The sequence below is a fragment of the Alnus glutinosa genome, chromosome 6, assembly GCF_958979055.1.
Source record: "Alnus glutinosa chromosome 6, dhAlnGlut1.1, whole genome shotgun sequence".
In the NCBI taxonomy this organism is placed as follows: Eukaryota; Viridiplantae; Streptophyta; class Magnoliopsida; order Fagales; family Betulaceae; genus Alnus; species Alnus glutinosa.
In genome coordinates this window covers 25,707,364-25,722,625 of record NC_084891.1, presented here as the reverse complement: position 1 = coordinate 25,722,625, position 15,262 = coordinate 25,707,364, and the positions used below count along the sequence as shown (strand labels likewise).

Genomic DNA, 15,262 nt, shown 5'->3' with positions numbered 1-15,262 from the left:
GTATACAGTTTGTCAACTCTCCAAATTGCTTCAAAAGGGCAGAGACAAGTACAGAAGTCCAAGCATGGAGAGCTTGCAATAAAGCACTTCCAGCAAAATTTGTGAAATAACATGTGGTAGATTTTTATAATGGAATATAGCTTTAAAAACCACAGAGCTTAAAAAATCAGACTTGTACACAAAATTGTTATGAAAAATTCATCAAACAAGTTTCATTCAAAGTGACCCTGCCAATTAATTGTAAGTAGCGTTTCTTGTATCAATTGAACTCAAAATTCACGACCCATTGACTCAGATCTTTTGTGTTGTTTCTTTAAATTACAGTTCACAGGAACATCTAAAACTTGTTGAAAAAAAAAAAGTGCTAGAGCTAACAAAGACCCCAATCATCCCAGGCCAGTTAGCCAGTCAGTCATTTCATCGAGCATAACATGTAACACCCAAAACTTCCATTCCATTCTGTTTTGCCATTTTATGTTTTATTTTCTACAGAATTCTCAGCAACCAACCAGAGAATTCCCAAACAAAATCATATCAAATATCTAAACCAAAACCCGTAAATCAAAAAATCAAATGTCTGAACCAAAGAGACCTTACCAGTATAATAATCTAACAACTTGCAAGCTATGCTTTACCAGTATCATATTACATGCTAACTTTAAGCAAAAGCCAAAATTTGTTCTTGAAAAAAAAGAAAGGAAAAAGAGGAATTTAAGCACCACTATGAGAGATTACCTGGAAAGGAAATGAGCTTAATCGAGCTCGATGAGATCCCCAATCCACGCAAAAATCTGTACCCCCAGTTAAGGGATCTAAAAGCTCAAGCTTTTGGGTATTGGCTTTTCAAGATCTAGGGCACAAAATAATGACCAAGAATCAGCCAAATCTCACCCAAAAACAACCAAAAAAATCGGATCTGGAGAGAAAATCAAAAGAAAAGATAAAAATTAAAAAAAAACTAAGAAAACCTTACGGTGGATGGGCTCGTCGGCGGCGGCGGCGGTTTGGCTGGGGCTGCTTGTGGCGGTACGATGGTTGGGTCGTCAGAGCCGAACCGGAGATGGAAAAGGCACAGTGGAGTGGCAGGCTCGTGAGTGGTCGACGGAACTGGAAGACGGCCGGAGATGGAAGACGGTCGGAACTGGAAGAACGACGGAGATCGAATGTTGGCCGAAGATGGAGAACGACGGTGGTGGGTCGTGCGTGGTGGTCGACGGTGGGAAGAAAATGGGTAGATGGAGAGAGGGAGGGAAAATTTGGGGGGAAGCTCTGAAATGAAGAAAATTGGAAAATGAGTATAGATATCCGAGTTGTTTTCAAATTTTGAAATTTTTAATTTTTTTTTTTTTTTTTTGAAAAAAAAAATACTCTAAAACTAAAACGACCCTTTCCACGTACGAAAGGGTCGGGCAAGGGCCGGCAAGATGGCCCCTGCCTATCATTACTCGGTGAGGTCCTGACTACATTGTCAACTCTGAAATATTATATTACTGACCCAATTATTACTGAATCCACTGTGGCTTGGCAAGCTGCTTTGTTCTATAGGGATCTGGGGTATCAACGAGTGGAGCTGGAAGGAGATGCTCTCCAGGTGGTGCATGCCCTACAAAAGGAATGTTGTAATTTGAGTAAATATGAACATATTATTGAGGAGACTCGTGAGGTCTTAAATAGTCTCTTTCAATGGAAGGTTTCTCGTATCTGGCAAATGGCCAATGAGGCTGGCCACACTTTTGCGAAAGAAGCACTCATTCTTTTATATATATAAAACTCTTACATACCCACTTGAGTGTGGGATTCTATTCAAGACACCTAACAATAAATATTTTCTCATTATAAGTGATGAAAACTCTAGAGTTCAAGTTTTGTTCCCTTTGGCTTATGGTTTTAAAATGTGCGATTAAAAAATACAAATTTTAAAATATAATTCTTAAAAATGCAGTTAATTGTTTGGTAAAACAATAGTTTGACCTTTAAAATCGAAATTTAACTTTTAAAATAATGCGTTTTAAAAATGCACCACTTTGCTTGCGATTTGAACACAATTTTTTCTATGTTTTCAAACCTCAACTTTTTAAAAAAACGTACTCTCATACGATATATTTTCTACAATTTAGTTTAAAATCGCACATGTTACCAATGAAATTGTACTCCCAAACACACTCTTAGACTATATATATATAAGAGAAATACCACACACACTCTCACTTTTACATTTTATAACGTGCTAGTAAAAATTATCATTAAATTTCAAATAGACTATTATTAAATTTAAAATCTAATAGTAATTTTTACCGACACATCACGAAATATACACTTAGGACATGACAAAATTACATTAACTGTTGGAGGGTACTTGGCGACCCCAAAAGTTTGTTCAAACCCATGTAAATCCACAGCTTCATGTACAAGGGCCCCAACATTGGTAACATTAATTTTGCACACCCACCATGTTTCACCATTTTAGCTTTTTAGGTATTAGTGGGTCATATGCATCGTCCTTGATCTGAGCATTTTGTTTACGTCTTGTACCTTAGTAATTAATGCTTTTCCTTTTAAAAAGTGGAGGTTTCGGTTGGGACTGCGCCTCATAAAGTTAAAGCCATTAGTTTGAATCCCCTTATTGTATGAACATGTCAAAATAAAAAGAAAAGATTATTCCAATTAATTTAATAAAATAAAATAAAAAGAGGAAATACCATAGCCACCTAATTCCGAGGCTAATATCTTATGATGCTGTTTCTAAATCTCTATGGCCTGTCCATGTAATTTTTTTTAATCAATTATTTATTATAAATAATAGTCTAAAATTTAATATGACTTAATATAAAATTAAGTTTAAAACTTGTATGTTTTTTATTTTATATGTACACGTGCACGTATAAAATATCTATATATATTTTTGGATTTATTTATTTATATAGGTTCGAACCCTCCACACGTAATATTCTTCAGCCCCACTATTTTAGAGTGTATATAACATTTATCTATATATAATACAGAAGGCATGGAACAATGGCCTTCTTCGTGAAAATGAAGTCAAATTGCTCTAAAAATACAAACAAGGGCAAGTATTTCGCGCTCCACACATGTACGGTATACCTCAGAATCTGATCATTGATGTTCGTATTTTTTAGAAATGCTATATACTACATTTTTATCTCAAAACTATTTCACAAAACTGACGTGATAGTCTTAATCAATCATTTGATTTATTTATTTATTTATTTTTTAACAGTGACTAATCAAAGGGTTTGTTGTGATTGCCATGCTAAGATTATAAGATAATTGTAGGATAAAAATGTGGTATATAATATTGATGAAATTGTACTAGAATAATGTTATAAATTACATTTTTATCCTAATTATTTTGATGTGATATTCATATAAATGTGAGAATAATTTTGAGTATTTTGTGTTTTAAATTGTTTGATAATATATATATTAAAAAGAAAAAAAAATGATAACAAACAAAGCCAAAAAAATCAGGCATAAAAAAGTGGATCTTCAATCTACAATGTGCAATTACTTGCTTCCATTAAAAAAGAAAAAGAAGAGAGAGTAATAAGTACTGCAAAGATTCATATGATTTTTGCCATCGGTTATCGACGGCCTTGTTTCATACGTAGAAACGGTGATCAATATTTTCATCTACCATAATGGGTCTATGTCTGGACCACGTCCGTCCTACGGCTTGTCCTGCATGTATCCATGCCACTTGTCAGTCATTAACATTGTCAATGATTTTGCAAAGGAAAAGGCCCTCTGCATAGGTAATTGTGCACGACCACTCACATCGATGGAAATCCATGTAAGTGAGTGAGTAAGTAAGTCCCACCAATATGAGTGGGTTGTGCACAACTGTTGTGCAAGTATCAGTTCCCTTTTACAAAATTGGGGGAAGCCGGTAAGGGACATGATCAGAATTCATTGCATCTACCGACCTCCACTTAAAAAATGACCAAACTTAAAAAAAATTTAAATCAGACGCTTTGTTTTTCTTTCGGATCAGGATCCTCTCAAATTATTTATTTAAATTTGAGAAATTTTAAACAGGTAATTGTGATAAACTACTTATAAGATCCACTTGACTGAATAAGTGATTTAATATCCTAATTTTTATTTGGTCAGATAAATTTTACAAGTAGTCTCTTACAAATCACAATCACGTTCTTAAATTATTTCAAATTCAGACAAATAATTTATAAGAATCCAAAAACGTTTCTTTCCGCCACTGCCCAGCTACCACCGGCCTTGAATTCAAGGAACCGTCCCACCAACGATTAAAACGTTTCGGCAAATTTCTCTTTTTGGGCATTGAAGGCTATGCATTTATATCTCCACCTAGATTCCGATTAAACAAAGGTTTGGCTTGAGACCCCTTCAAAAGAGAAATATTACTACATAGTCCTTAGTTATTTGTCTCGTTTGCTGACAAATCCATATGTCATCTAGAGTGTTTCTCTCCGTGCGGCGTACGTACCTCTGCTAAAAACCAAACCATCTATCTCATTCAGTTGATTCTCTGCAACTTTTCTGGAACTACTTTTCTGCCGCAACAAACACAACCTCATCTTCTCCAGAATATATTTGGGTAACTAATTCTGCAAAAACCCACTGCCGAGTTTGAAGAGACGTGTTTTGCTGCGTCTAAGAAATATGAAGAAGACGACGCGCGCGGTGTCGCTACGTAAAGAGAGAAAGAGCTCGATGAATTTGTCCTCTCTTTTGATTTTATTTTAATAAATTTATTAAGGGTTTTTTTTGTTATTAGGGAGATATGAACATTTTTTTTGGTAGTTTAAAAGGTAGATTGATACAATTAATAATTTAAAAGGTAAATTAACAACGAGGTGGTAATTTTAAAAAAATTTATATATTTTTTCCTTTTAAAAAACTGTAAAAAATTTTGAACTAAAAATTGTTTATTTGATTTTTTTAAGAATAAGCCTGGTTGGTTGGGAGGGAAACTACTTTTGAATTGGTGTCATTTTTTAATTGGTTACTGTGTCAATTGTCACAAGTGCATTAATGGAACTAAGACGTCATCATAATATTATTATTATTATTATTATTATTATTATTATTTTATTATTTTATTTTTTAACAAAAGATGTGATCATGTTAAACTCGCAACTGGAGCGCTCAAGCCTCAAAAATTGTCAGCATCCTAATAAATAATTAAATATTGTCAGTGTCACAACAACAACACTAAGACGTGCAACTCCCAACAGATCATAATCATTAAACAATATGGAAAACTATAGATTTTAATTGGAAAAAGGTACACATATTTTATTTAAACTACAACTGTATCATTGTCTTCCTCTCAATTGTGTGAACGTCCTTCTCAAATTGTTAAAATATATCAATATTTTTTTTAAGATCAACAAAAAAATAAAAATGGCTATAAACTTTTTTCAATAAGATAACAATGTTCTTATAAATTTGAAAAAAAAATAATTAAAACAAAAAAATAACTTTTTAAAAAATAAATTAAAAAAATTAAGGAAAAATGAAAAAAAAAAGTCGCTTTTTTTAATAAAAAACAAACGAAAAAATAACTGAAAATTATATAAGAAGAATTGATTTTTTGTTTTTGTTTTTTCAAAAAAAAAAAAAAATAATTTTATTTTGGGTATTTTTCTCATTAAAATGGATATTGACATTTTTTGATAGTTTAGAAGAAAAATTGATACAATTGGTAATTTGTAGAAGACAATAACAATGAAATAGTAATTTAAAAAAGTTATTTGTACTTTTTTTCATTTTAATTTGTTCAATTAAGACCATTTTATGAGTAAAAAGTGTAAATGGATATGCATGACATGACTAATTTGAACAATTTCCAACATTTTGCATAAATATATATATTTCCAACATTTTGCACAAGGCTATATATTGGTTACGACTTGATTAGAGCCTTAGAGGAACTCTTTTAACCTGCCATCTTCAACATTTTGTACTCATGCCTAGCCTAAACCTGCATGTCAAGAATAAATTAAATTAGTGGGATAGCTTGAATTTGACTGCACGTGTGAGACCATTGAGGAAAAGTTATTATATAATATAACACAAAACAATCATAGATGAAAACATAAAAAATATGTATATCACTCAAAAAAAATAAAATAAATAAATGGCCACTTGCAGTTCACCACGTGGATGGGGTCATTCACGTGGCGAACTACTAGCCACGTGTCAATGGCGACGTAGATGCGGCATGGCAGATTAGGGTGTTGCGAAATGTGCATTTCGCAACATGGCCATACTGTCCACATTGTCACTGGGTCATGTGGACGACATGGATTAACCACGTTGCTAACGTGTCAACGACGTGGCCGAAACCCACGTGGCCAACTTCGGCCACGTGGTTTGGGAACCACATGGCCATGTGGCAAAAATGGCATTTTTTTTTCTCGACTTTTTTTTGTTTTTGAAAAAAATAATTCATTAAATTCATTTTTTTCCAAAATATTTAATAATTTACAATAAATGCAAATTTGAACAATATTGCAATAAATATGAATCAAAACAACAATAAACTATTTATAAATAAAAGTTATTGTTATTGTTTATGTACAAAATTGCACTATAAAAACTCTACAAATCTTCACGGCGGCGTTTTTGGGAGTCACAATTTCTCGTACTAGATGTCGACTCGCCAACGGGCGACTGATGCGCAAGGGACCGTGTAGCAGGTGAGGGTGTCTTAGCGGGAGAGTGCTGGCCCAACGGCGATGGCGAATACTGTCGTCCAAGTGGCGAGATCAAACCCTGGGGCTATAGCGGCCCAATCGTCGTGACATTATCTACAAATAATAAAAATATTGAAAAATTAATCTATATGCATATCAAGTCCATAGCATTGAAGAAAAATAAGCAGTTTACACAATTGTAATCATACCTGCAGAGACACTACCTACAAACGACGTACTACCTCCGTTGTGCTATGGAGAGTGCTAAGCAACCGGGCTCGTATGTAGTGCCCCCATGGAGGCAAGAATGGACTCGAAGTGCCTCATACGCTGCTCTAATGCGTCATTCCTATTGGTCTGAGCCCGTAGCAGTATCTCCATCGTGGCAAGCCTACCCTCGTGTACAAAGCAGCTTCGAGATGTACACTGTGATGGACCTGCCTGTGAATGGGTTTTGTAGGAATAGGACGTCCCCCATACATGAGTAATGTTCGGCCCAACTTGCCGAACCCTCCCCCCGTATTTAGGCTTCCCAAGCGCTTGTTTGTATGCGTCATTTGGTGCCCAATGCACCATGTCCTCCGAAACGCTCTGCGTAGCAACATGGTTATTCGATATACTTTGTATTATCATTTCCTGTATGTTTTCAACATATAATATATATGTAGTCAATATATAAATTATCACACGCATAACTTAAAAATATTAAACGATAAGATCAGTAGCATACGTATAGGATCCGCATATGCTCGTTCGGGTGACTCCCGTCTTGCCTTGTGTGCGTCTTGACAAATGATTCTGCGGGAGTGGGATGAGTGCCAAAAGTTATTGCCTGTCGACATCCAAATGAAAAATGAAGATGAAATTTTTTTCAAAATAAATAAAAAACAGGAACATTATTTTTTTCAAAACAATTATGTACAAATATGATAACATTTACATATATATGTCTATACCTCATCGTGATTGAACCTGGCATAGCTTTTTGATCCAAAGCAACGGGGAAGGTCGTTATGTTATCGCATCCACTTCATCCATTCGCAGGCTTCCTACATAGTAAACATAAAATAAATTGAAAAATTATTGAAAATACACATAATAGTAATACAATCAAAGACCACATGCTCGAATCCCACGTGACGAATTGCTTGATTTTTTGTAGTGTATATATAAAAAAGTCATTTGACTTAATAGCCCGTTTTAGAATAGCTTTTTGAATTTTTAAATGCATTAATGTGACTCATCAAACTACTAAAGTGTGCAAAAAATGTTACTTTTGTCGAAATATTTATATAATACCCTTATTTTCGTAAAAGTTAAAAAAAAAAAACTATTTAAAAAAATTAAAAAACTATTAATATAAAATTAAAAAGTTAAAGAAATTAAAGAATTAAATTTTCTAATTTTTTTTAAAAAATGAGTGACTTGACAGCTATCCCTTAGCTGGGTGGCTTATAGGCCACCCTTCCTACCTCTAGTCTCACTCGCGGACCATCCAAAATAGAAATAGAAATAGAAAGATGAATCCCACAAGCCGAAAAACAAACACAAATATGAAGGAAGGGCATGCTATTAATTAGAGTCTAGAGAGAAGCGTGTCTCTGTGCATTGTAATCCTCGAAGCAGGGGAAGCCCGGCCTTTGGATAAATATCCACTTCTAATTACCAAAAAAAAGAAAACAAAAGGGTTGGCCGGTCTCAACAAGTAACAACAATGGGAAGCCCGCAGGTTCGTAACAGAAGGCTATCGTCTGCGGTGCCGGCCAGACAGACGGGCGAGAACAAGGTAACTGAGCTCACAGACATGGACTTGGCGATGAAGCTCCATTACATTCAAGGGGTTTACTTCTTTACGAGTGAAGCAGTTGAAGGGATCACAACAAGTGAGTTGAAGGGAGCCTTGTTCCCTTGCCTCGCCCTCTACTTCACCTCCTCAGGGAGGGTTCGGAGATCCGAAACCGGCAGGCCCTTCATCAAGTGCAACGATGGCGGCGTACGAATCGTTGAAGCCGAGTGCGACCAAACCATTGACGAAGTTTTGGCCACGAAGGATCATTCTTTTCATAATACCCTTGTTTATACTCAAGTTCTTGGTCCTGATCTTGCTTTCTCACCTCTCGTCATTATACAGGTACGTATTACTCTAATTATATTTTTACTAGAAATGCTAAACCATCTTATGATTTTTTCTAGTGTTCTCTTGGCATGACATAAATGTAATTAAAAAATTACATTTATATTATTTTGGATGACATAAATATAATTTTTGAATAAAAAAAAAATATTTATGTCATCCTAAGAAAACACTAGAAGAATATCAGAAGATGCTCTAGTATTCCTCTATTTTTATTACGTAATTATTTATAGTTGTTAGAAATTTTTTTTATTATAAAAAAAAAAATAATTAGACAGTTGCCTCAACATTGTAAAATAATTATAAAAAAGAAAACATGTGCTATATAATATATTTTTTCTTTTCTTTTCTTATTACATATCTATAATTACCTAATGGCCGTACGAAATCTTGGAAGAAAAGAGTGGGATAATAGCAAGAAGTTAGAACTCGTTGACTTAAAAAAGGAAAAAAAAGGAAAAAAGAAAAAAGAGTTTCCTTTGATGACTGGCTGTTGGGATCATTTTTTTCTTTTATGCTTTTTCTTTTTTCAAGTAAACCTTGTAATTATCTCAGTCCCCATCCGTTTTGATATTTTTTCAAGCATTAAGTGTATATATAACACCTACCTTGAGTTTGAGGGGATGTTAGAATATTATATTATTCTAAGTTTATTATCTTTTCTAATAGGGTTTATTTCCTGTCTCAATTACTCTAGGGTTTTTTGGTTAATACTTATAGCCTCTATATATATAGAAGTATCTTGTAATATATTATAAATATTAAAAATCAATACAACGTAGTCTTTAATGTATTTCGGCTTATTATCTTTTACTCTCTCTCTTCCACATATATATTCTCTATTTTATATATTTATTTTAACATTAACATAAAGCGTACGTGTCTCTCCTTTTTCCCATGCTGAGAATCATCATTCTTTCTTAATTTCTTTCATCTTTTTTTTTCCCCCTTTTTCTGTTGCCTGCAATTTAGAAGTCAAATCTCCCACGCCATCCAATCATCTTTTCTGCTCCCGACAACGCTCTTCACCACTGTGCATGCACACCAGTGACACCATATATGCATAGCTCCAACGCAAGTGTGTTGCACGCGCCACCACCTATACTACTCCAATTTCGTCCACGTGTCATGTCTTCGGCTTCCCCCTCTCTCCCACATTAGATCTCCATAGTTGGTATTTTTTTTTTGCCTATGGACAACTCCAAATTTGGCTGCAATTCCTTTTGACACCAAGATGGTGCATCCTGACGATGGCTTTGATCCGACCCCCAACCGTCTCTTTCTATGTTGTGGTTCTCATGTCGGTGTGTAGCTGTAATGGTTGCGGTCAAGGTTGTTCCTCCTCTTGTTCACCTTTCCAAACCATCTTCACTGGCACAGCCAAATTTATTAGTGATTGTATCAAGAATTTATAAGGCTGGGCCAAGGCCAATAGGGGTCACGACCCTGCTGGAAAAAGGACAAAAAAATAAAATAAAAATTAGTACGTAATTTTTTTAATGGCCCCTACCCTCCGGCTCACTTCTTTTCAAACTTTTTTAATGTCCTAGCCCCACCACTTTTTTCTTGTTTTTCTTTTTGTAAGTGTAAGATTAAGTAATCAAGTCAGACTTTGCATACTTAAAAAAATAAAAAAATAAATAAAAATTCACTCCATACTTCTATGCTCAGCCAATTACTAGTGTCATTAACTTTAATTTACATGGGAAAAGAAGAAAAGAAAAAAGTCTCAATCGTGTGGTAAAAGTGGAAGGCAAGAAGTATTTGAGAAAATGAAATGGAGAAGAGAGATAGTTTCGACCCTCCCGATCACAATTATCTGGCTCCGCTACTACATTCGGTTGGTCCATTCCCTCTAGATTTAGGTTGCTGTCCATCCATTTTATATGTTTTTATTTGCTTTAATCTTTCTTTTTACCTGTCTCTTGAATTGCATAAAGAAATGAAAAATAAATTAGAGTTGTTGAGAATAAATTAATTTCTCCCACCTTAATTTCAATCAGTTCACATGGTTCAAACGTGGAGGAATGTCCATTGGACTCAGCTGGGCTCATGTTCTTGGAGATGCATTCGCAGCCTCAGCCTTCATCAATTTGTGGGGCCAGATTGTGTCCGGTCACACGCCACCGAAGTCTCTCCACGCGCCAACTCCCTGGAAAACCAAATTCCCACCTACAGTTCACGGTAAATCAATTCCCATATTGAAGAGGGTGGACCCCGTAGGAGACTCCTGGCTAACTGCCAATAACTGTAAAGTGGACACAAACTATTTCCATGTCACTGCAGAACAACTTGAGAAGATGGTAGCAAAAGCAGCCAGAATCTCACATTTCGAAGTTCTCTCTGCTATAATATGGAAATATTTGTCTGAAATCAGGGAAGATAATATGGGGACAAGGACTGTAACAATCTGTACAACTAATTCTCACGACAGGGAAAATGAATACCCAACCAATGCCATGGTGCTAAGCACAGTTGAAGCAGATTTCGCAGTGGCAAAAGCCGATATATCGGAGTTGGCAGAGCTGATAGCTCAGAAAAGAGTGGAGGAAAATGAAGCAACGGTGGAGATAGAAAATGGGGTGGCTGACTACATAGCATATGGAGCAAACTTGACATTTGTAAATCTGGAAGAAGCTAAGATTTTCGGATTGGAAATGAAGGGAAAAAGACCTGTTTTTGCCAACTATACCATCAATGGGGCTGGTGATGAAGGGGTTGTTTTCGTGCTTCCAGGGCCAACAAATGGGAAGGGGGAGGGAGGTGGTAAAGATGGGTTGGTGCTCACCATGGTTCTTCCTGAAAATCAACTTGGGCTGCTCAAAAATAAGCTTGAAAGGGATTGGAATATCGTTTAAATAGTAATGATCATAGATCATATAAAAATAATAATATCGTTTAAATAGTATATACTCTATGTTATTTAAATAAAGTACTCTCATGGTGGGAGTCTACGTAAGTAGGGTTATTTGTATTATTTAAACGATGACTAATTATTAATAAAATAGGAGAAGTTGATTTGGGAAAACTTTATTTATCATCTCTAATTTTTCATTACTTTTGCATTCATACCCATAAACTTTAAAAAGTGTCAATTTAATGTATTTATCTTTCAATTTTTTTTTTTTCAATTTCACGATTCAGTTAAAATTTTTCGTTAAATCCTAATGGAGGGGTGTCAAAATTCCTAAAATACCACTAATTTTTTTAGAAAAAAATTATAAGGATTTAAGCGTTGGTCAGGATTTAACAGAATTTACAAAAATACCCATGCTGAATCTTTAAAATCTTTATATATATATATATATATATATCTTTATATTTTTTTTTTAAAAAAAAAAAAATTAACAGGGGTATTTTGAAAATTTTGACAGGATTTAATAAAAAATCCTAATGGATATGTGAAATTTAAAATTTTTGAAAGATTGATACACTAAATTTATATTTTTAAAAATGTTTAAAGATATGATAGCAAAAATGATGAATGATTATGAATGCTAACTAAAATTTTCTACAATTCAATTTACTATATTTTAAAGGTCACTGTTCTCTAAAGTAGCCATAGTAGCCATATATCTTTTGAGAAATGTTAGGGGTATCAAATTTTTTATCAAGAGAGATGGGTGTACGTTAAGATGATGTTGAAGTTTATTCATTGGAGATAATCAAAATAATTAATAAAAAGAAATGCTAGAGATATCAATCATGAATAAGCTCCACATCATCTTAGTATCTATCTTCTTCTTCTTCTTCTTCTTCTTTTTTTTTTAAATTGAAAAGGGCGGGAAGGGGCGACCAGTGTAATTATTCCATTGGGCATGATTATCGGGATTTTCACCCGCTGTGGAATGTTTGGTTTGAGCCATAGCTATTGCCTTAGAAGACGACTCTGTCACCACAGCCCACCAAAGTGTAATTAAGTTCGTAAAGCCTATTTTTAGTAGCATCTGGTTCACGGACTACTACCGTAAGTAGGTTCAAACCCGTGACTACTAGAAATAAAGAAGAAAAAAATTGAATCTTATCCCTTCCTATTAACATTTTAATAAAAGATTTGATACTTCTAAGAATTCCCGTATCTTTTTCGTGTTTTGTATTCTCCGATGTCTGTAAGCATGCATATATAGCAGTACTTGTGTGCTACTGTTTGATGGTACGTTGATACGTACGGTACTATGTTGTTCTTTAGTTGTCTTTGCAAGAACAGTAAAAGTACGTACGTCTTGCATGTGATACTAGAAGAAATAAACAAAGCTCCAAATGTATATATAAGTTAAATACACCAACTTCTACCTACATCTATGTGTTTGTTTTCTTTAAAATGTAATTTAATTATTAAGAAAAAATATACCATACCACGTACATGACATCCTGCATCCGCAATGGAAAATGACATAACTAGCTCTAAACTTCTTAGGAATGATCAAACGACGTAGGATTAAGACTTCTTTTAAACTTGCTTATAGTTTCCCTAATACATAGCTAATTTGATGGTTAAATGGCATCATGGGGTTTGAATTTGATGATGCTAGCTTCAATCGGAAAACACAAGTCCAAGACGAGAGGGCCTTCAAAAGGGAGTGGGCGTTAGCACGAAACTAGGCTTGCCGAGTATGTCGGTGAGGATAACTTTAGTGTCTAAGTCAATAATCTTTTAAAAAAGAGTACAGAGAAATCTGAGCAATCTAGCAAAAGTGGATGAAATAGTATATATATATATATGTGTGTGTGTGGAGGTGGTACTTTGTCTAGGTTTAGTTTTTCTTATGTTCATGGGGTTTCCCTTCGTCTGCCTATATAGGTTTCGCTAGGTGTCGCAAGGTGGTTGGATAATATTTGGATCAGGGTGTAGTGTTTAGTTACTAACTCTGTCAAGATGCATCCCTTATCAGGTGTTATTCGGTGGTGTGGTGTGGCTCCTGGTATAATCAAATGCCACTTTCTACTGTTGTAAGGTGGTAAGGTGCAATACGCATATCTTTGGAAAAAAAAAAATACACCCTCATTTTTTTAGGAAAAAAAAAAGAGAGAGAAAAATTGTTAAGATTTAAGTGTTGGTTAGAATTTAATAGAATTTATAAAAATACTCAAACATGAATATTTGAAATTTTTTATAATTTTTTTAAAAATAAACACAGGGGTATTTTAGAAATCTTGATAGGATTTAACAGAAAATTCTATCGAATGGTTGGAATTGAAAAAAATTGAAAGATTGATACTCTAACTTAACACCTTTTTAAAGTTTAGATATATTATTTTAAAAAAATAATAAAAAATCAAGAAGTATAAGTGAATTATTTGTTCGTCTTTGGTCGACGATGGAGTCATGTAGGAAGTCGATAAAGAAAAAATAACACATACAAAACAAGAGGAAGAAAAACCTGAAGTCCAGCATTAGTTTGGGCTAGTTCGACATATGGGCCTGAGATTTGACCTAATACTAGCTTGGCCCAAAGGCATGCAACACAAATTCAACGCGATGCTACGCATCATGAACCGTTAACGTCGTGTTCAATTGTTAATTATAAATAAAACTACCCAGCCAATGCCAAAAGCCAAAGTCAAACAACCAAGGGGTTAGTTGCGTACATGATGAGAAAATAAATACAAATAGGAAGGTGGATGGACATAAACAAACGACAAAATCATGACATGTAAAGTAAAAGTACAACGTTAATGACATCCCCTCCGAAAAATGCATATAAATTTTATCTCCTTTTTTTTTTTTTTTTTTTTTTTTTTTTTTTTTTTTCTCCTTCTTTTCTTGTAATAAAAAATAATAAAAAAAATCGATTTTATTAAATTTATAAAACAAAAGTACACTTAGATATCGCTGGGTACAAACAATTTTTTGAGGCCAGCCAAGTGGGCATAGCCCGTAACTCAATGCCTTATATCCGCTGTGGCACAGGGTGTGGGCCGGAGATAAGTCTGCAGATTCTAACTAGGTCTCTAGAATCACTCGTATAGGGTATAGTCCGGTTGATGTGATGTATGCTTAGCTAAAAGTGAAACAAGATATCCTGATTAAAAAAAAAAGAAAAAAAGTACACTTAGATATTACAATACCATAAATAAAAGTAGGATATTCTTCTATCTAAATTTGCTTTGACGATTGTTGGAGAGCCGTTTTATTGGTACGTTGCTGAACCATGTAACTTTTTTTAATTTTTTTTTTATTTATTTAGTTTTTTGTTAAATCATAAATAGTCTCAGAATCTCAATACAGTTTTATATTCAAATCCAAGTTTTAGACTTATTCTTTTGAGGGGTATTTTGGAATTATAAACCTACACAAACTTATTCTTTACAACAAGATCATAAGAATATTATCTGTGAGTAAAATATACAAAGGCACTTATAAAAGAAAAAAATATACAAAGGAACACAACGTATGAAAGAAGACAAAAAGATAAAAAAAAAAAAAGAA

The 15,262-nt window shown here is 34.1% G+C and overlaps 1 protein-coding gene across 1 annotated transcript; it reads left to right on the top strand.

Moving 5' to 3' along the window:
• Positions 1 to 8,200: 8,200 nt before the first annotated feature.
• Positions 8,201 to 11,837, top strand: LOC133871868 (protein ECERIFERUM 2). Its single transcript, XM_062309313.1, has 2 exons — positions 8,201 to 8,829; positions 10,836 to 11,837. Exons 1-2 carry the CDS (start codon positions 8,413 to 8,415, stop codon positions 11,688 to 11,690), a joined length of 1,272 nt encoding a protein of 423 aa, XP_062165297.1. The 5' UTR covers positions 8,201 to 8,412; the 3' UTR covers positions 11,691 to 11,837.
• Positions 11,838 to 15,262: the final 3,425 nt, after the last annotated feature.